General features: G+C 40.7%; 1 protein-coding gene across 1 annotated transcript in view; it reads right to left on the reverse strand.

The window, feature by feature from the left end:
- arfgef3 (ARFGEF family member 3) overlaps window positions 1-20,129 on the reverse strand; it is a 223,076-nt gene that overhangs the window by 39,882 nt on the left and 163,065 nt on the right. The window contains exons 20-25 of the mRNA XM_051919360.1: window positions 16,499-16,632; window positions 11,326-11,468; window positions 8,641-8,820; window positions 6,132-6,273; window positions 2,406-2,528; window positions 1,722-1,825 (exon numbers count right to left, since the gene is read on the reverse strand). Coding sequence (XP_051775320.1) covers window positions 1,722-1,825; window positions 2,406-2,528; window positions 6,132-6,273; window positions 8,641-8,820; window positions 11,326-11,468; window positions 16,499-16,632 — 826 coding nt within the window. The remainder of the gene's footprint in view (window positions 1-1,721; window positions 1,826-2,405; window positions 2,529-6,131; window positions 6,274-8,640; window positions 8,821-11,325; window positions 11,469-16,498; window positions 16,633-20,129) is intronic.

Below are 20,129 nucleotides of genomic sequence, written 5' to 3' on the forward strand. Positions count from 1 at the left end.
ATGCATTTTAATTGAATTAAATTAAATCTTATATATATATATATATATATATATATATATATATATATATATGACACCCTAATGCCACAAAGTCCTTGGCACATTACAAAAACCTTGACTTGGGTGGAAAGGTGACATTAGCGACTGAGTAGAATCGAACTTACGATCTTAAAGTGAAATGTAACATTAATTCATATTCATTTTTCATTTCAGAAAATCCTAACCAAGGTGAAACCTTACATGTTTGAAGTACTGGAAATGTGCGTTTGTCTATTGGTAAAATCACTGAAATTTTTTTTTCCAAATGTGTATATAAATAATGCAAAATTGTTTAAATTAAAAAAAAAATTGTTTGTGTACATCAGTCTTGAACCTTTGACCATTTGCTTGAACGGCAAACATGCTAACCACTTGCTGCTTAACTGTCATATTGAAGTAATTTGACAAGACTTCAATATGAACTAATGAAAATCTTTTTTTAATTAATTTGACTACATTGGTTTTGAGCCTTCAACCATTTGATCTAAAGTCCAACACCCTAACCACTTCACCAATACCACTAATTTTTCATATGCGTGTGTGTTGCCTAAAGGCACTATAAATATGTGTAATTGCTAGAAGTACAATATAAGGAAATGAGAAATTTAAATTTTGACGTAATTAATGTACAGATGCTGAGTCAAAACTGATGAAATATTGCATTGTCATTGGAGATCAGCATGCATGCAAAGTTTGAAGGAAATCGGTTTGGTAAAAGTGGGTAGAAAACTGATTGCAAAATGTGACCCAGATAAACAGAATTGGCAAGTTGAATAAAATTGTGTACTAATAAAAATATAGGCAGAGGTTAGGACCAAAAAGATCAAAGGCAATATTTTAATTTAGGAAAGGCGCATGAGATTCAGGAATCTACAAACTTGGATGAGGAAGTGAATGTGTGATGACCACTTTTGCACATTGCATTGTTCTCAAAAAGGTCATGACCCCCGAGGATATGCCCAGCAACACAGCTACCTTAACAACGCGGCAACAAAATTGCAGCAGCAGAAATGGTGTGCAAATAATCAAATGGAAGTAAAACTAGGTCCAAATTAAAAGATTAATAAAAAACTCTAGGGCTAGCAAAACCCCAAAAAACGAGAGGTAAAAAATTGATTAACAAAATTGATAAAGAAACCCCACATAAAATTAATCAAAAACCAATTCCTAACAGTAATAATGGAACATGAGGTCCCGATTACAAAAAAAGAGCCAAAATATGAATCTGTGGCACATACATTCTACATGCTAGCTAACTATGATTACCAAACAAGACAAGATGGCACAAAAATAAATTGTAATGGAACTTCAAAACTGAGAAGGGAGTAAAAGACAATTTTATAAAACTTTAAACACACTGAACCATGATGAAAAAGTTAGTGCATCCCATCTTTATCACTGCAGTAAATGCATGCTCAAGTTGGATGCGGAGCGCCATGAAATCAAAGAAGTCAAAAAACATTTTATGTCAAAAATTTGTAAAAAAAAAAAAGATAAAGAGAATCAGGAAGAGAGCAAATATTTTCAGTTATATCTGCATGCGTTCCTTACAGATAATTATGCAGAAAATTCTGACATCTTTCTGCATTTGTGGAGAATATTTACCAGATTTAATTCAAATCAATGGCACTTGTGAATGAGATATGTTATGAACTCTGGATGGTATAACTACTGTGTGCTACCTGTGAACACTTCCGTAGATAATCCAAAGCAGGAAGGCATAAATCTGTTGAAGCACATCCAACACCTTGACCGCAGTCTCCAGCTTCTTTGCAGTCTGCTTCACCTACAAGAAAAAGACAAATAATGTTCAACAACATGGATCTGACTACATGGACAGCTAAGTGTACATTAACACAATTCTTCTGTTTGTTCCTTCATGGTAGCCTCTGAAGCAGAGTATCAATGTTTATTAGAATTTAAAATCAAGTAATCCACAGGTATTGTCCATTTTTATTAGACATGTTAATTTCCTTTCATTATTGGTGACCAACAATGTCTGGAACATTGTGCATCGGAGAAATATAATGGCTTTGTTACGAGTTCATGTGTTTCAGATTACACAATCTGCTATGTGAAAATAACCATAGCCAGTATGAGCGGTGGGTAAGTAGCCCACTATTTCAAGAATGATTAAATGGCTCAAAAAATGACAGATTTTTCTGTATGTATAATGATAGTGGAATATAAATGGTGTGAGTCATGTATATTTTAAACTGATGACTCAAACTTGATGTTCTTTTCCGCTCTCTTAGTGACATCTGACCATAAAAATGTTATTTTCTGTACATTACACACATTATTTTATCTGAACATGACAGCCTTCTGTAACTCCTAATTACATCTAAAAGAAGAGGAATGATTACCTAACCCTTTGACGAAATTCATAAGGCACATAATGTAGTCGGTAGCAGCATTGGCGAACACTTGAATGTTGTCAGTGTTGATAAAGGCCTCAAAGACATCAAACACAGGGGCCTGACATTTTCCTGAAAAAAAAAAAAAATTGATATTATGAATGCAGATGTATGTATGGGGTTGGAACAAAACAGAAACAACATAGGTGTTCAGAAAATGACAAAAAAAAAATGTTCTGTCACCCGAAGGAACAGACAGATATATGTTTGAATTAAAGATCGGGAGATGAAATGTAGTCAAACCAAAAAGTTAATCAATCATAACACCTAATCCCAAAAAACAAAAACAGAACTTTTCTTCAGAAAAACACAAGCAGGGAGTAGTTAAAAAAAAAGAAAAAGAAAAGAAAAAAAAATACTGAAGAGTCTTTAGAAATCATATCTATAATTTCAGACTACCAGAAATTGTACAACTCTGACCTTTATACCTTTGAGGTGGTGATTGGGTGGGTGTCGGGTCTTACAGCAGATCCAGCCAGAACAGACTAAACCCTTTGACCATATTTTGGATTAAGTAGGTTTGATAATGTTGTGTTGTCCTGTTGTTTAGGTTTCAAGCTGGGGCTTCATCCCTGGCCTAATTTTGCTTTCTAAGTCTTTGTTTTTCTTTGCAATGTGTTGATTCAGTTCTTGTAGTATTTAATTACATTGTTCTTGTCATTATCTTTCTTAACTGTCCTTCTAATTTTGCTATTTGAATTTTTACTGAGCCCAAGGGGGCAGGACCTCCTTGTTATGCAGGGATCTCAGGCAATCTGAAGCTCCAGTTTAAAAGCTGAGCCACTGGGCTCCACTCTTATTTTTGGCTGCCTACTCTGATGTTTTCCATCTCTTTGTGTAAATCTTCAAAGGTATCATTTAATTGAAATTTAACTTTAGAGAATATATATATATTTTTTTTGTGCGGATTTGTTTTAGGGATGGGTGGCACAGTGGGTAGCGCTGCTGCCTTGCAGTTGGGAGACCTGCGTGGAGTTTGCATGTTCTCCCCGTGTCTGCGTGGGTTTCCTCCGGGCGCTCCGGTTTCCTCCCACAGTCCAAAGACATGCAGGTTAGGTGGATTGGCGATTCTAAATTGGCCCTAGTGTGTGCTTGGTGTGTGGGTGTGTTTGTGTGTGTCCTGCGGTGGGTTGGCACCCTGCCTGGGATTGGTTCCATGCCTTGTGCCCTGTGTTGGCTGGGATTGGCTCCAGCAGACCCCCATGACCCTGTGTTCGGATTCAGCGGGTTGGAAAATGGATGGATGGATGTTTTAGGGATTTCCTTGTTTTGGGATATTTCTTCCTTTTGACTCGGCCTTTCCTTCAGACTTGGCTTTGGGATTTCCCTACTTTTTTAAAACTTTTTTAAAACAGCAATGGGACTGAATACGAATATACAGTAAATGGAATATTTCAATACCTGATGTTTTGAGTTTGTCATAATGGGTTAGTGAATATAGACAGATGGGCAAGGATTGCCAATTTAGAAAATTAAAAATTTTAGTCAATTTTGGTAAAATTAAATCTAAAACACAATAAAGTGTGCAGAAAGTGAAGGGCTCTCAATACTTTATGAATTCACTGTATATTCATTATTCTTCATATAGACTTTTGAATCCCCTTTTGTTTAAGTGGTTAGAATTTACTTTCCTTGTATTACTCTTTGAGTGTTAACTGATTAATTCATTTCATGCCATTCAGTTTAATTTCCAATAAATGCATATTTCACAAATTATTCAGTTAACATGGGTCACACTGTGTTTTCCTTTTCATCTTGAGGACCAACCATAACAGAATGTTTCCTCAAACCCTTTTGCTTGACATATTCTAGTAAGATGGATGTTTGATATTCTATTGATTACTATAAAGAAAAACTTTTCATTTTAGCTGCTTAAGTCAGTTTAAGGGTCTAGAGAGCCAGAGTCCATTCTAGTAGTAATGAGCAAAAGTTCATCCATGACCAATCAAGCTGCAACTATCAACGTTTATTATTTAAAATAATGAATAATGACTTTTTATTTTTATCTGTTTGCTATATGATCCATCCACCCATCCATTCTGTGAGTTTTTTTTCCATTTCAAGGATGCAGGCAGGCACTGCTCATCCCAGCAGCAGCAGATGAGAACTACAGTGCACAACGCACTGGTAATCCTTGCTGATCGTGAAGCTGAATAGTGGTGATGTGTTCAATGTCTGACAGACACACAAGAAAGGATTTTACTGCACTTGGTACACGTGACAATAAACTAAACTTGACTTTACTCACACCAGGCACATTCAGAGCCACTAATCAAATTAACTTTGTTTGCGTTACATTTTGTTCTCAAAAAACATGTAAAAAGTGTTGATTTTTTGGCTTGAAAAAGGACATTTGTATTAAATCTTACCTTTCTGCTGTTAATTGTGCAAAACACTAAAAGTACAAAATCAGAAGGATAGAAAGTATAATAATAATGCAAATTATAATAATAATAATATGAACAGCACACTGCACATGTGCGAGTGACGTGACACACGCATCACTTTGGATTCATTAGAATCACTTTTGGTTTCACTGACCGTTTCAATTTCACTGCCTGAAGACAGATTGATTCACTTTATCACTGCTGATGAGAGACGTTTCTTACGAGACGCCATTATGAGGCTAGGAGAGGATATGTCTACACTGTTGCCTGTGTAACGCTCGGGTCTGATGCTTACATAAGACATGCCTATATCATTGCCCGAGTAATGCTTGACACCAATACTGTTGGCACTTTTACAGCCACAGTAATCCTTGGGTCTTACGCAAGATGTGTCTATACCATTGCCTGAGTGACACACGAGATTAACACTTTTGGTGTTGTTTTTACAGCCGAGTGATACTTGGGTCTAACGCTAGGGAGGTTAAAGGCCCTGTCACATTACACAACATTTCTAGGAATTTTCAGCAGCGTACTTCATTTACCTAATGTTTGAGAGTTGTGGCACATTCTTGTAACCATGCTAGTCATGTAGTCTGACAAACCCAAGCACTCTTTGAATTAAAATAAAATTTTGTCTTAAGTTGTATTGCCGGGCTTGAGTGTGTGTGTGAGAGTTGAAATTCAACGAGCACTTAAACTGGAAGTACAATGCTTATAATGGAGCTATGAGGAATAAGGATCGCGGTGTTTTGGACCTTGCATACAGAAGACAGACACGTCTATCTGATGTCTTGTGTTTTATGTACCACAATAGAATGAAAAAAGGAAGAGTTTGCAGCTAAACTCGCCATACTTGGAAAGCATTTGTGCAGGTGGCAAATCATTATCTGACATAAAATGAGGTAAGCTGGTGATATTTTGGAGATCTAAAGCTGTGCTAGAAAGTTGTGATGAAGTTGTCTAATTTGTCGTGCCCTGCAATTTCTAGTTGTGTAATCGGCCATCATCAGGCAATGAGATCTGCAAGTCCAGTTGCTTCAGTTTAGCATCCCCTCCAACTAGAAGTCGTGTAATGTCCCACCGATGTAACACGGATATCTTGGTGATGTAGGAAGAAACTGGGAGAATAAGGAAAACACCCCGCAGACAGGACTAACCAATGCACCATTTTAAGCCAAGTAAGTTTAAAATTTAATTAAAATATGAAAAAATTCTTTATTTGCCATCTATAACATAAACCATACAAAATCTGAATGTGAAACGATTTTGTCGTAATCGTCGTCATTACCCGTTGAGTACTCTCCAACAAGGTAGTCTTTGACTTCAGACTTATTACTGTGCACAGTCCTCAGTGCACTGAAGAGGGGCCGCCAACCAGACTGGATCTGAGGAGAGCACATCTCCACCAGTTCGCCGATGGAAGTGACTACCTGCAGGCCAATAACAAAAAGATGCTATGAGATAATCTGAAATGAACACTTGCAAAGACAGCCGAGAACAGAAGCAGTTCTAAAATTTTAGATTAATCTAATATTAATTTTAATCTAATATTAATTTTAGATTACTTTAATCTAATATAGCTTCTTCAAAATGCTTACAAAGATTAACAATTGAAATTGAACAGTATAAATATTATATATATACTAGTTGAAAAGCCTGCTGAAGCAGGCAAATGTATATTTTATGGTCTTTTATTATATTATATGGTCCTGGTTTCTATCATGAATGATCGCCAATGACACTATTGGTGCTTGCAGATTCCATGATGCTGCTTCCACGAGACATTGCTGCTCCACCTCATAAAGCATTTTACATGCTTCAGCAAAAGGATTATTGTCGCTCATGAATGAACTAAGCAGGGTCATGAGGTTGGGGTTGCATTTAGAGTTCTCTTTGACTTGCATTCTTTGTGCAGACACCTCATCAAGATCAAGGATATAAAGTTGAGGAAATCGACGATGATCATCATTTTCAGGATGTAGAGCCCCAGATCTGTGATAAATCTGTCCATGAATACGAAAACAGTAGGGCCCGTATCCGGGAGGAGGAGCAATTTTAGCACCCATTGAAGCAAAGGCTAATGCGCTGTTAAATGACCTTATGTTGTCCATGAAGTTTTTTGAGTGTTCGTGTTGTCCCGTCATGAGGCTCTTCAGTAAAGCAGATACCTGTATTGGAGGTAAACTCACTTTTCCTTTGTAGCAACAGATGTTAAACAGTTTATCTGCTGGTTGTTCAGCAGGGAAATATTTCGTACCACAGAATGTGCACCGTAATTGTAAATTTCCACAAAAATGTTGGTCAATGTTGTCCTCAATAACATATGTTCCGGTGGCTGCATGAAGATGCTGAGGTGTAGGCAATTGCGTGAGTGTTGCTCTGTGATTGCGGTCTTGTTGGTTTCGTCTTTCGCGTTGACGGGAAGCTTCCTCCTGTGTTGCATTTGCTCTGTGATTGCGGTCTTGTTGGTTTCGTCTTTCACGTTGACGGGATGCTTCCTCCTGTGTTGCATTTGCTCTGTGATTGCGGTGTTGTTGGTTTCATCTTTCGCGCCGACGGGATGCTTCCTCCTGTGTTGCATTTGGTTGTCGAGTGCGGTCTTTTTCGTTTCGTTGACGTTTCTGTTCGGAAAAGACCGCTTCATCTAGCAGTCTTTTGCGAGGCATAATCGTCTAAGGTTTAGGATAACTCGTTCACTATTGTGAGGAAATGGTGTACTTTACCTGAAATGTGTGGCACTAAACTCTTGACATGTGTACAGGTATTCCGGAGGGGCATTAGAATACAATACGATTCTGTAGTCCAATGTTAACCAAAATTAACCAAACGTTCTCAACAATGTTAACATTATTTTCTAAACAAATATTAATCACCTGGCAACGTAAAACAGTCCCACGTTTAAACAAATTGTTATCATCACCTAGCCATGAAAGGGAGACGTACGTACATACGTACGCATAGGCATTTTATATATATGATAGTCACACAGGTTTGATTGGGAAACAACCTAAGGGCTCATTTGATTGTAATTCCACCCCTGTCCATGGGTTGGTGCTGTTGCCAAATGTGTTTCTTCTTTTTTACATCTGCATACCTGCTGATCGACAGAGAGATGAGTTGTGACATCACTTCCGGTTTCCGGTCACCTGAACCCACCTCTTCCTCTCCACTGGCCTCTTAACTGGCTCTACCACCATGTGCAGGCAGTCTATTGTAGACTCATGTCTGTAAAGACGTCACTGCTAAACTAATGTTAATCAGTTTGTTACTTTGCTTTTTCCAATTATACGGAGTTTGCCAAAAATCTTTTTGTCCTCTTAGTCTTTTTATTATAATATATATTAGCCACGTGCAGGAATAACAGCTCAGGATTTCGGCAAGAAATTTTGTGGCACCAACTGGGTTATTCCTTTCATTGTTCGGAGACAGAAAAACAAACTGAATAGAAAAAACATTCAATGGTATGCGCGTCCCTTCAACAGGGAATTCAAACCTAAGCTGCAAGGTAGTCACTCTAGCAGAGTTCTGTCTTGTAGGTTGCTCTGGCCAGTAATTACTCCTCTTTATGGGATTCCCTGGGTTTTATGGAAGCTGGATTGGAGGGGACGGGGCTAAATGCCTTCACGGGATGGCTATTACTGTGAGTAATGAAGGAAATAATAATAATGACAGTGTTAGCACAGCTCCCCCCTGTCATCTCCAAGGGTAATTACATACCTAGACCGAGCCTGTGAGGTGGTCCTTCAATACGCATGTGTGACAATATATATATGTTTTTAATTAAAAGAAATGAGTACCTGATCCTGCACGTCTTCATCACATAACTCCAGCTGCATAATGCGCTCAAATGGGCGAAACAAGGCCTCATTGAAGCGGAAATGAGGCAATTCATGCCAGTTGGATAGGACCTCAGTGAGAGTGTCATGTATGAAGGACACAGCCTTTTGGGAAACATGTCTCTCTTTGTGGCAAGCGGCCTGGGTGCAAAAAAACAAAAAAAAAACTGGATGGTTAAAAGGCAGCTAACTGCACAGTATTGAGTACCTACATAGACACCCATCTTTCTGTTCTGTTCTGACACCTCTGATGGTGTTCAGGAAGAAAAAGAAAGGACCAGGTATTAAAATATAGTTGAAAACAAACCATGGGACAAAAAACAAAATAATCATGTCTCTCTTTCATCTTACTCAAAAAATAAAAATCAAGGAACAGAAATATACTGCTAGACCTCTAAAACATACATTTACACTAAAGGATATGTACTAAAATATATAAAGCACAGAAAAAAATATTGTAATAAAATCATAACTTACTCAACACATAAGCAAAAAAGCTCATCTAAATATATGTAGTACTAGTAAAGCTGCCTGTCTATGATGGCTTGAAATCTAACTGATCCACGAAGACCCCAGCGTTAACGTTTGCAGTATACCATGCAATTAATTTTTCTCTGTTATATACCATGTGGGATGGGATTTGTAAAAGGTGTGTTAATGTTTGAAATGTGCCGTCTGTTGAAATGATAAATGCAATGCATCTGTCTCTATTATATGCCATTTGGGATGGGATTCATAAAAATAGTGTTAATGTTTGTGATCTGCTATCTGTTGGAATGACAAGTGCAATGCATTTTATTACCAGAAATATTTGTGATGTATCATCTTTTGAAATGACAAGAGACATATAGCAAGTGGATGAACACACAGAGAGACACACAGACACCCATCCTTGTCAAACCATATATTTGTCAATATTTTGATATTGTTTACTGTTGTTCACTGTTGAAGCCTATTGTGACAGGAACTTTGCTTTCTCTGTTATCCATGAAAAATATGACATTCAATTTTTTTATTGGCCATTATTGCAAACAAGACAGGGTAAAATGCAGGGTGGAGTATACCTTTAAGGAGGTAAATGCGTACATACTGTATACGTATATACCAGCCATCTCTTTTCTGTGCTGAGGTCAGATGAATGCTACCGCTGCCTAAAGTCCATTTCAGAGACTGAAAATGGGCTTCTGTCCACAGTCCATCTGTAACTTGAATAAGTGTCTACATCTACATGATGATCTATTGCTAACTTTTCACTAACTTATTTAGTTATTTTTTATCACATATATAATTCTGTTAATGATTTATGCTATTATTAAGTCATGTGTTACTGTTATGTTTTTCTTAATGGCACAGTTATTGGAGTTGAGCAATTAACCATTTCACTACATCTTGTACCGTGTTTATATAATTTGAATGTCTGTCAGTCAGTCATTTTCTAACCTGCTTAGTCCTGAACAGAGATTTGGGGATGGTGGGGAGGGGGGGTGCCAGAGTCTATCCCATCATGCATTGGGCACAAATCAGGAACAAACCCTGGACAGGGTGCCAGTCCTTCGCAGGGCAAACACACACACATAACCCACAATCTATGGTCAATTTAGTATCACCAGTCCATCTAACCTGCATGTCTTTGGACTGTGGGATGAAACACATGCAAACACAGGGAGAACATGTAAACTGCACACAGCGAGATGCAATTCCTGGTCTCCTTACTATGAGACAGCAGTACAACCACTGCACCAACTGTGCCTTCTGTATTGTTCTTCTTTCCAGTGTGATCTTCCTACTTTTGTTCGAACATAAAGAATGAAGTAGCTCACATTTTCAAATTAAACTAAAAGTGTGGGCAGCATGAGAGTAACAGAGAGAGAGAGTTTGGGAGCATACACTGATACAGCAGGTTGTCATACCCACCACATGACAAACCACCTTAGGATTCCAAATTAGGACCCGAGTACAGCCATGTAACGGGTGACACCTCAGCACCACACTAGTTCAAATGGAATGGTGTGAGGTTTTTGATTGTGTGCTGATCCTGACACCAAAGCCCAAATTTTCCCTGCAAGTTGGAGGACCTGACTGGAGGGCTGGATGCAGGTTAACATCATACCCAGTACGGAACGATTGCAGGTTAAGGGCCTTGCTCAAGGGCCCAACGGAGTGGAATCACTTCTTACGTTTTACGGGATTTGGTAACCTTCCAATTGCTGGCACAAATCCCTAGCCTCAGAGCCACCACTCCACCCTGAGAAGCATGGTGGAACAGGAAAGATATATTAGCACTTGAAGCTGTGCAGAAGAGAGCCGTTGATGTGTATTTGTCAAATATCACCACACACTGAGGAAATACCTACAGATTGGATGCTAGCAAATGATGTCCTATTACAAAAAAGGATCATTCAGCTAATCTAAGTTTAACCAGTGAGCTAAAAGTGCACCATAAATAAAATCAATATTAAGAAATATCCGCAGGCACTGTAGCCTAGTGACCTGGGTGCTGGACTATAAAACAGGGGATCACTGATTCAATGCCCACCACTGTGTGATCCAGAAGAAATCAAATCTGCAGAAACACAGAAACAACTCTACTGCAAGTCACTGTGGTTAAAACCCGCGGACAAATAAATAAGATGTCTGTTCTGTTACCTCCACTAAATGAGAAGACACGACACTCCAGGCTCTCATCATGTGAAGTAATGGACGTGATTTGCTCCTGACGATCCGTAACATTACATCTCCCAGGCGGAAGAGATGAAGCACACTCTTCCTCTCTTGAGTTGACCTGGCTTCTGTTGGGCAAAGACATGCAGATGAAAACACATTGAGCTTTCCTATGCACATAATAAGAGGGTAAATCAAAGAGTGAATGCAAATTGAAAATAATGTGGTAGACGTAATGGACAGATGTGGACACAATATTTCACGTCACTTGGTTTAAAAAAAAATGCTGAAGTCACGTGCATAGATTGTTGAATAAATGCGAGAAATATGCACGCTGTCAAATCAGCACAGTGCCACTCAGCGGTCTGAATAAGAAGACTGCAGGCATGTGATACGTAGCGGCACAGTTGGTAATTACACCCTACTTTTGTGCTATTGACAAATATCAGGAATTTTTACCTTCTCCCCTTGCATACGTATACTTATAATATGAGAGTAAATCACAAAAATAGGCAATTCCAATTAAATGGTATGTGGTAGGAAAATTCAAAGGTGATTCGTAAGAAGGCCAAAATCTGTAAGATACGCCCAATTACTGTAAGTATTAAGGAGGTAAGATCTTTGTTGTTGAGTTATTTTGGACTTTGTCCAGTATTCAAAACCAAAACATCTCCCTGATTTGCTTCTGCTTTTTTCCGTTAGTGTTTTTATTTCTTGATCAGTTAATCTCCTTGGCCTTGACTTGACACTACAACTGCCAGACAGTGTTCAGAAGCCATTATAAAGGCTAACAGAATGTCAGGTTATATAGCACCTTGATGTGTGGAGTAGAAGTCCAAGGAGGTTCTGCTCAAGCTTTATAACACACTGGTGAGGCCTCATCAGTGAGTCCTGTGTGCAGTTTTTTTTTCAATTCAATTCAATTCTTTATTGTCATGTGTACAAGTACAAGTACCATGTACAATGAAATACTTGCTTGCATGCAGACAAAAACACACAATAAATTAATGAATATAAATAAGTAAATAAATAAAACCAGAATCCTAGGAATAAATAGAGACAGTGGCAGAAGTATATGTGCAGGTAGCAGTGAAGGTGACACAAGGTTACTGATTGTTCATGAGTCTGCAGTTGGGTAGAAACTGTTCCTGAACCTGGAGGTGTGCGTCTGAATGGACTTTAGTTGCTTCCCAGATGGGAGGATGGTGAAAAGTGACAGTGCAGGGTGGCTGGGGTCCCACCTGATACGGTTCACTTTCCTGAGACAGCGTTTAGTGTTGATGTCATGGATCGCAGGGAGCTCTGTGCCCATCATCTGCTGTGCTGTATTCACCACACGCTGCAGAGCTCTGCAGTCTTGAACTGAGCAGTTGCTGTACCAGGATGTGATGTATCCTGTCAGGATGGATTCCATAGTACACCTGTAGAATCTGCATAGGGTTGTGGGGGACATCTGGGCCTTACTCAGTCTCCTGGGGAAGTACAAGTGTTGTTGGGCTTTCTTAACTACTGCCGCAGTGTGACTTGACCATTTAAGATCATCAGTGAGGGTGACTCTGAGGAACCTAAAGCTGCTGACCTGCTCCACAGCCTCACCTCCGATGTAGATGGGGCTGTGCTCTGCTGCATGTTTGTGGAAATCCACAATCATCTCCTTAGTTTTGCTAACGTTGAGGGTGAGGTTGTTGTCCTGACACCATTCTGACAGAAGTCTGACCTCCTTCCTGTAGGTCGTCTCATCATCCTCGCTGATCAGACCTATTACAGTGGTACTGTCAGCAAACTTGAGGATGGTGTCAGAGCTGTACTTAGCTACGCAGTCATGTATATAAAGAGAGTAAAGCAGAGGGCTCAGCATGCTGCCCTGCGGGGTGCCAGTGTTGATGGTGATGATGGAGGAGGTTTTTCCACCAATACGCACTTGCTGAGGTCTGCCGGTGAGGAAGTCCAACACCCAGTTGCACAGTGAAGAGCTAAGCCCCAGATCCAGGAGTTTAGCGTTGAGCTGGGATGGAATGACGGTGTTAAATGCAGGGCTGTAGTCCACAAACAACAGACTGGCATAACAGTTCTTGTTCTCCAAATGAGACAGGGTGGTGTGAAGTGTTATGGAGATGGCGTCCTCAGTGGACCTGTTGCAACGCTAGGCAAACTAGAGGGGGTCCAGATGTCCTTGATGTGTTCTAGCACCAGCCTCTCAAAGCACTTCATGGCTATGGGAATATGTGCTACTGGGCCGTAATCATTAGGGCAGTCTACTTCATTTTTCTTTGGGACAGGGATGATGGCTGTGTGCTTGAAGCAGGTGGGGACAGATGAAACTCTCAGAGATGTATTAAAAATATCCGTAAAGACAGCAGCTAAGCTGGTCGCAACATGTTTTTAAAACGAGACCTGAGACTCCGTCTGGGCTGGATGCTTTGCGGACTTTGAGTCGGGAAAAAGTCTTCCTCACGTCATCCTCAGAGAGCCTCAGGCTGGAGTCTTGCGGTGCTGTGGGAGGGTCACACAGGCCTGTCCGTGTTAGCGAGCTTTAAGCGAGCGAAAAATATGTTCAACTCGTCCGGGAGTGAAGTGGCGGGAGCTGTGGCCGCGTGTGTCCGGGGTTTGTAGTCCGTGATCAGCTGAATACCCTGCCACATCCGACAAACGTCTGCTGTGCTGTTAAAACTGAGATTCCAGTTTGTGGGCGTACTAGTGCTTTGTGTATTTAATGGCTTTTCGGAGATCATATCTGCTCTTTTTGTATGCCCGTGTATCTCCGGAGTGAAACGCACTGCTGCGCTCACGGATCCGCCACTGTACTTCAGCATACACCCAGGGCTTCTGGTTGGGAAATACGCGTACAGACTTTGTGGGTACACAATTATCCACACATTTCCCGATGAAGCCTGTGACAACTGTAGCATACTTGTCCAGATTCTCAGAGGACTCTTTGAAAACATCCCAATCCACAGATTCAAAGCAGTCCCTAAGTTTCTCCTCTGCTTCCGGGGTCCAACAGTGCACCTCTTGCAAGGCCGGCTCTGCGCGCTTCAACTGCTGCTTGTAAATAGGGAGGACCAACACAGAGCGGTGGTCTGACTGCCCGAGGGTCAGCCGCGGGAGCGAGCGGTACGTGTTTTTGTGTGCAGTGTAGCAGTGTTCCAACGTGTAGCAGTGTTCCAATGTGTTAGCACCCTTGGTAGGACAGGAGACGTGTTGGTAGCATTTTGAGTAAACAAACCTGAAGCTCGCCGGCGATGATAACCAGACCTCTGAGGTGTGTGTTTTCAGTCCGTAATGAGGATATACAGTTCCTTAAGTGCGGTGCTGGTGTTTGCTTGCAGGGGGATGTAAACAGCCGCCATGTGTACAGCTGTAAACTCCCTAGGCAGATAAAGCGGCCAGCACTTGATGAGCAGACACTCCAGGTCCGGTGAACAGCTTTGTGAAATGACTTCCACATCCATACACCATGCGTTGTTAACGAGGAAGCATACTCCGACACCTCTCTTTTTCCCGGAGGAGACCGACCGATCAGTGCGGTGGATAGAAAAGCTGTCTGGCTGGACAGCCGGGTCCAGCGTGCAGGCAGTGAGCCATGTTTCTGTGAGGCAGAAAACAGAACAGTCACATAGATCTCACTGGAAACGAAATCTACCACGGAGATCATCAAGTTTGTTGTCCAGAGACTGGGCATTCGCCAGGAAAATGCTAGGCAGTGGAAGTCCTCTGCATTTCGTCCTCGCTTGGATCCCAGCACGCCGGCCACGTTTTCTCCTCCGCGTCCTCCGGGTATGGTCGGGTGGGTCGCGTCCGCCACCTTGGGTTTGATTATTGTGGCGAGCAGCCCCTGGTTGATAACTTCAAAAGTAGCGACTTGTGCCTTTGTTGCTCTGATGTTTACCAATGCTGTGCGGTCGTACTTAATAAAACAGTGAACAGGCAGTACAAACATCGACAACAACAAAACTACAGACGGAAAAACGAAAAGTCTGTGAGGAGCAGCACGCAACACATCGCCTCTCTCCTCCAGGCTACAAAAAGGACATAGTAACACTAGAAAAAGTCCAGAGAAGAATGACTAGGCTGATTCCAGGGCTACAGGGGATGAGTTGTAAGGAAAGATTAAAAGAGCTGAGCCTTTTCAGGTTAAGCAAAAGGAGATCAAGAAGAGATATGATTGAAGTGTTTAAAATTATGAAGGGAATTAGTCGAGTGGATCGAGACTGTGACTTTAAAATGAGTTCATCAAGAACATGGGGACACAGTTGGAAACTTGTTAAGGGTAAATTTCACACAAAAAGGAAGTTTTTCTTCATAGAGAGAACCAAAGACACTTGGAATAAGTGACCAAGTAGTATGGTAGACACAGTAGGACTTTAGGGACTTTCAAAACTCGACTTATGTTATTTTAGAAGAAGTAAGTTGATTGGACTGGAGAGTTTTGTCGGGCTGAATGGCCTGTTCTTGTTTAGATTGTTAGAATGATATGGCACTGCATGAACAAATTAAGTTAAGTGACGCTTCAGTTTGGTTCACCAGTAGCTGCATGATAAAAAGGCAAAATGGTTACGATCAAGTGCAGGGACAAGCAAGGTGTTAGCCTCCTAGACACTGTTCACAATGTGGCAACTGTCAATGCTCGTGTCAGGGGAAATGTGGAAGTCACTAAACCTGTGGTAACTTACAATAACACAAGGGGTGGGTTGATTTGTGCAGATCAGACACTGACATTCTACCTTCTTGTGTGTAAGCAACTGATAAAAACAGAAGAACAGTGTGCAAAGAAATGCGCTTCTAGTGTGCCTGTTGTGATGTTGGACAAATAAAAAAAAAAAATCTCTGTTTTTGGTTTGTTTTTCTGTGGGGTGAACATAACGCTAAGGAGGTTAACCACGCCTTTGCCTGCTGTTAATATTTTTAAAGTCTTACTAATTTTAATTTTCAGCAGTAAGTTAGAATTATGTTTATCAGTGGAGTTAGATCTGATTTGTATTCACTGCCATTTTCCCTTTCAGATTTACATTATTGTTACAGTTAGGATTTAGGAAGAGGCTTTGGGGGGAGGTGGGGGCAGGTTAGTCAGCATTAATGGCATAAAATGCACACAATATAATGTGGCTTTGTATTTGAAAGAAAGCTTTCGAGTTACAATCAGAGATATGACACATACCTGGCATTATCAATGAATAGTCCAACGTCTCTGGCACCGAGTTGAAGAGCTGGGCCTGGGAGGCTTTTCGTAGTTGTTGAAGAAATCCGATCAAAGCGGCCAGGTTTAATTTGTTTGCCGCATCCTCAAATAACCTAATAAAGAGAAAAGAAGGAGATGGACAGATGTGAGCTCTGCAGACCATAATGAAACTTCGTATCAGATTGCAGAAATTGTTTCTGGCCTCAAACACCATATGTGCAATTTATCTCCTGGTGAAGATTAAAAATGAAAGACTGTTGGGCCTGAAGGTGACAAGATCACAAAAGATGATAAACAAAGAGGTAGCCAATACTGCACATAGGCGGATTTATTTATATGATTTGATTTTAGACTTTAATATAAATCTCCTTACTGCTATCCTGTGCTAGACACCAATGCTTATACCCACAGGTCGGCCAGTAATTTAAAGAATGACATTCCTTCTGCAGATCACTCCCTTTTTGTCTTTTAGTGTTTCAACCTTTGGTTTTGAGTCAACTCCTCCAGGTATTTACTATGAGTCATATGTTGTCTTGTACAAAGAATCTGCACCTTTAACTATACTGTCCAGTTTGATTGAACCCGATGTGAAGAGCATATGGCTTCTACCAAACTTTTACTGTGATGTTAGATGAGCAGAATACATGTGAAGGGTGCATTGGGATGCATCATCAGTGATTTATCCTGATGGGGATCATTGGATGTTTTAGGACTCACAACCCTGGTGGTCCAGCCAGGGTTGGTCACTCCCTAACTTGCTTCCCAGTAGCTGTGGTCCACGGATCTGTGATACTGTATATAATGTGTATACCTGTGTTTTAGTGTAATGGGGGTTGTTTGGTATCAGGATTTTGGTTTTGAGGTTTATTTTTCAATTTGATTCATTCTGACAAACTTGTATTTCATTTCTGTTGTCACATATGTGCAATGGAGGACCTCCTCACAGGCTCAGTAGAGGTATGTAGTAATCCGCCGAGACAAGAGGGGCTGCTGCTGCTAATGTTGTCATCTCCTTCTTTCACCACAGCAGCAAGAAGCCACCCACTGAAGGCATTTGACCCCACACTTTCCAGTCTAGCCACCACAAAACCCCGGGCTTCCCGGAAGGAGGTGTCATTACTGGCTCAAGCGACCTGCCAAACGGAGCCTTGCTAGCAGTGACTACAACCCCATGGACTCAACCTCTGTTGAATTCCCACAATCAAGACTTCCAAAGAACATTATTTTCTTTTTGTTTATTCTTGTTTGTTCATGAACAATGAAAGGGATAACCCTGCTGGCGCTCCAAAATTTCTTTAACTGTCTGGAGAACTGTTATTCTTATTGTTTATGTGGCACATTTTGGACATGTCACACAGTCGTGATCATCACACTGAAGTTGGAACAAAAGTGACACTTTAAATGTTGTGGCATCTTCATTATGTGTTATCCCTTAGTGGACAAAAAAATTCCTCGTAAATCTCTAGTCTAGTTAGCTTCAAATCAAAGTAAACTCTACTGCAATTTTTTTTTGGGGGTTTTGACTCTCCTATTGCGTATTGATGTTTGTTTTGCTCTTTACTTTCTGGATTGCTCTTTTTTTTTTTTTTTTTTTTTTTTTTTTTTAAATCGATTACTGAGTTGTCACATATGCGCATCAGAGGATCTCCTTCAGGGCTCGTCTGATGTGTGTAATACTCCTCCAGAATGAGAGGGGGCAATGATGTTAATCGTGTCCTCTCTCTTTTCCCTCCACAGTGCCAAGAAGATGTCCAGCAAAGGCAACTGACTCCGCCCCTTATGGTTGCTGGCTGGAAGGAGGTGTCATTCCACTGACTGAGTAACACGCAAGATGGAGCTCGGTAGCTTGACAAAGAGAGAGGGAGAAGCCTTATTTTTAGGAGCCCAAGGAAAAGCTACCTTTGTTAAGTTGTTTATGTTAACTGTGCCATTGAGCGCCCTTTTTGTTTTGCCTTAAAGATCTTTCGAAATAAATGGGGGCGGCTGTGATGGCGCTCCAACATTTATTCTGTGAAATTGTTATTCCTTACACAACCAAAATGTTTAAGTCTGAGCTTTTCATCTTCTGATCCTTTTTCCTCCTCACAACAATACTCAGACACCTTTGTCTATTGAAACAACACTGAAATGGGTAACGGGTTCTAGCGCAAATTTCCATATGTGATTTTACACATGATGGGATGAGATTGGCTTAATTATGTCAATGCCCACATCTGTGATGAATAACCAGCTTCAAATTAGCTTCTAAAACTCATTTGTTCAGATGGTTCCTTTGTTGGATATTTACTTGTATTTACTGTAAGTGCCGCAGGAAGTAATTTCTTGCCCTGCCAGTCCATCTCCTGTGGTACTCTCATTATATACAGAGGATTCAGAAAAAGATTCAGAGCCCTTCACTTCTTTACATTTTGTTATGTAAAGTCTTATAAAATCCGTTCTAAAGTTCTGTTTTTGCTTTGTTTTTCTGTGGTATTTAGTGTTGGCTTGATGAGGGGAAAAAATGAGTTTAAATGATTTTTGTAGAAGACTGCAGCATAACAAGATGTGAACCAAGTGAAGGGGCCTGAATACTTTCTGAATCCACTGCATATACAGCACAAATCATGTATAGTGGAGCCTATTTTCTATAAACTGTAAGGCACTTTGAATGAAATCCATTAAATAGGTTAACCATTTGCAGTGCGTACAACTAAGGCACAATGTCTTAGTTATTTTAAGACTTAAGAGTAAGCAATTCAAAGCTTTCTTAATCTGGGCCTGCAGGCATTTTGAGAAAATGCTTTTCTAAGTGTTTTGGTCTAGGAATCATGAACCCTATTATCATCTCTTCTGTCCTCTTTAAATCATCCAAGTAACACAGCAGCATATGCAAGAAATCCGTTAAAAGAGTTCCGCCTCAAATCAATATGTAATGTTGCCCTTCCTTATTGATTTATATGCTGCTTTTAGTGCTGTCTCTAAGTATGTGACAGTTCAATGAATGAGCCCAGCCTGGAGAAGAGCTACAGATAATTTAAAGCGAGCATTCATGTTGTGGCTGAATGCTCTATTAAGGTGCAACTTCCACTTTAATGATTTTTAAAATCTGTTCCAAGTCTAACCCCGAACAACACAGAACTGCAGGGAAGTGTGATGAGTAGTCTGTAGCGTAGTGCAAGTTGTTAAATAAGTAATCGCATCCTGAGAGCTTCCAGTCGGTTGCAGGTCTGTGCCAACATGCTTCACTCCGGGGTTGAGTGGGGTGCTTGGCTGATCATGCACTCATCTGCAAAGGCGAGCAGAGCAGTCAGGTGCCTCATTCACACCTTGGAGGTAACAGCGCATCACACCTGCGCACAATCAGGCCATATAAACAGCAGCCTTCATGGCAGAAAGGGCAGAACAAAAAGAGACAAGGAACACAACATGAGAAAAGGATTAGAGAAAGGATGGAGAGAAAGGCAGGAGCGAGAGAGAGCTGGTACGATGTAGAGTGGAAGCAGGGAGTTGGGAAGTGAGCGATGGCAGAAAAGAGCGTGTGGCCAACACTCAACAGGGGGCTGAGGGTTGCTCCTGCTGAGCAGCCTGGAGGAAGGTGAGACCAAATGTGGGCTTTCACCTGAAGGTGGTG

The sequence above is a fragment of the Erpetoichthys calabaricus genome, chromosome 15, assembly GCF_900747795.2.
Source record: "Erpetoichthys calabaricus chromosome 15, fErpCal1.3, whole genome shotgun sequence".
In the NCBI taxonomy this organism is placed as follows: Eukaryota; Metazoa; Chordata; class Cladistia; order Polypteriformes; family Polypteridae; genus Erpetoichthys; species Erpetoichthys calabaricus.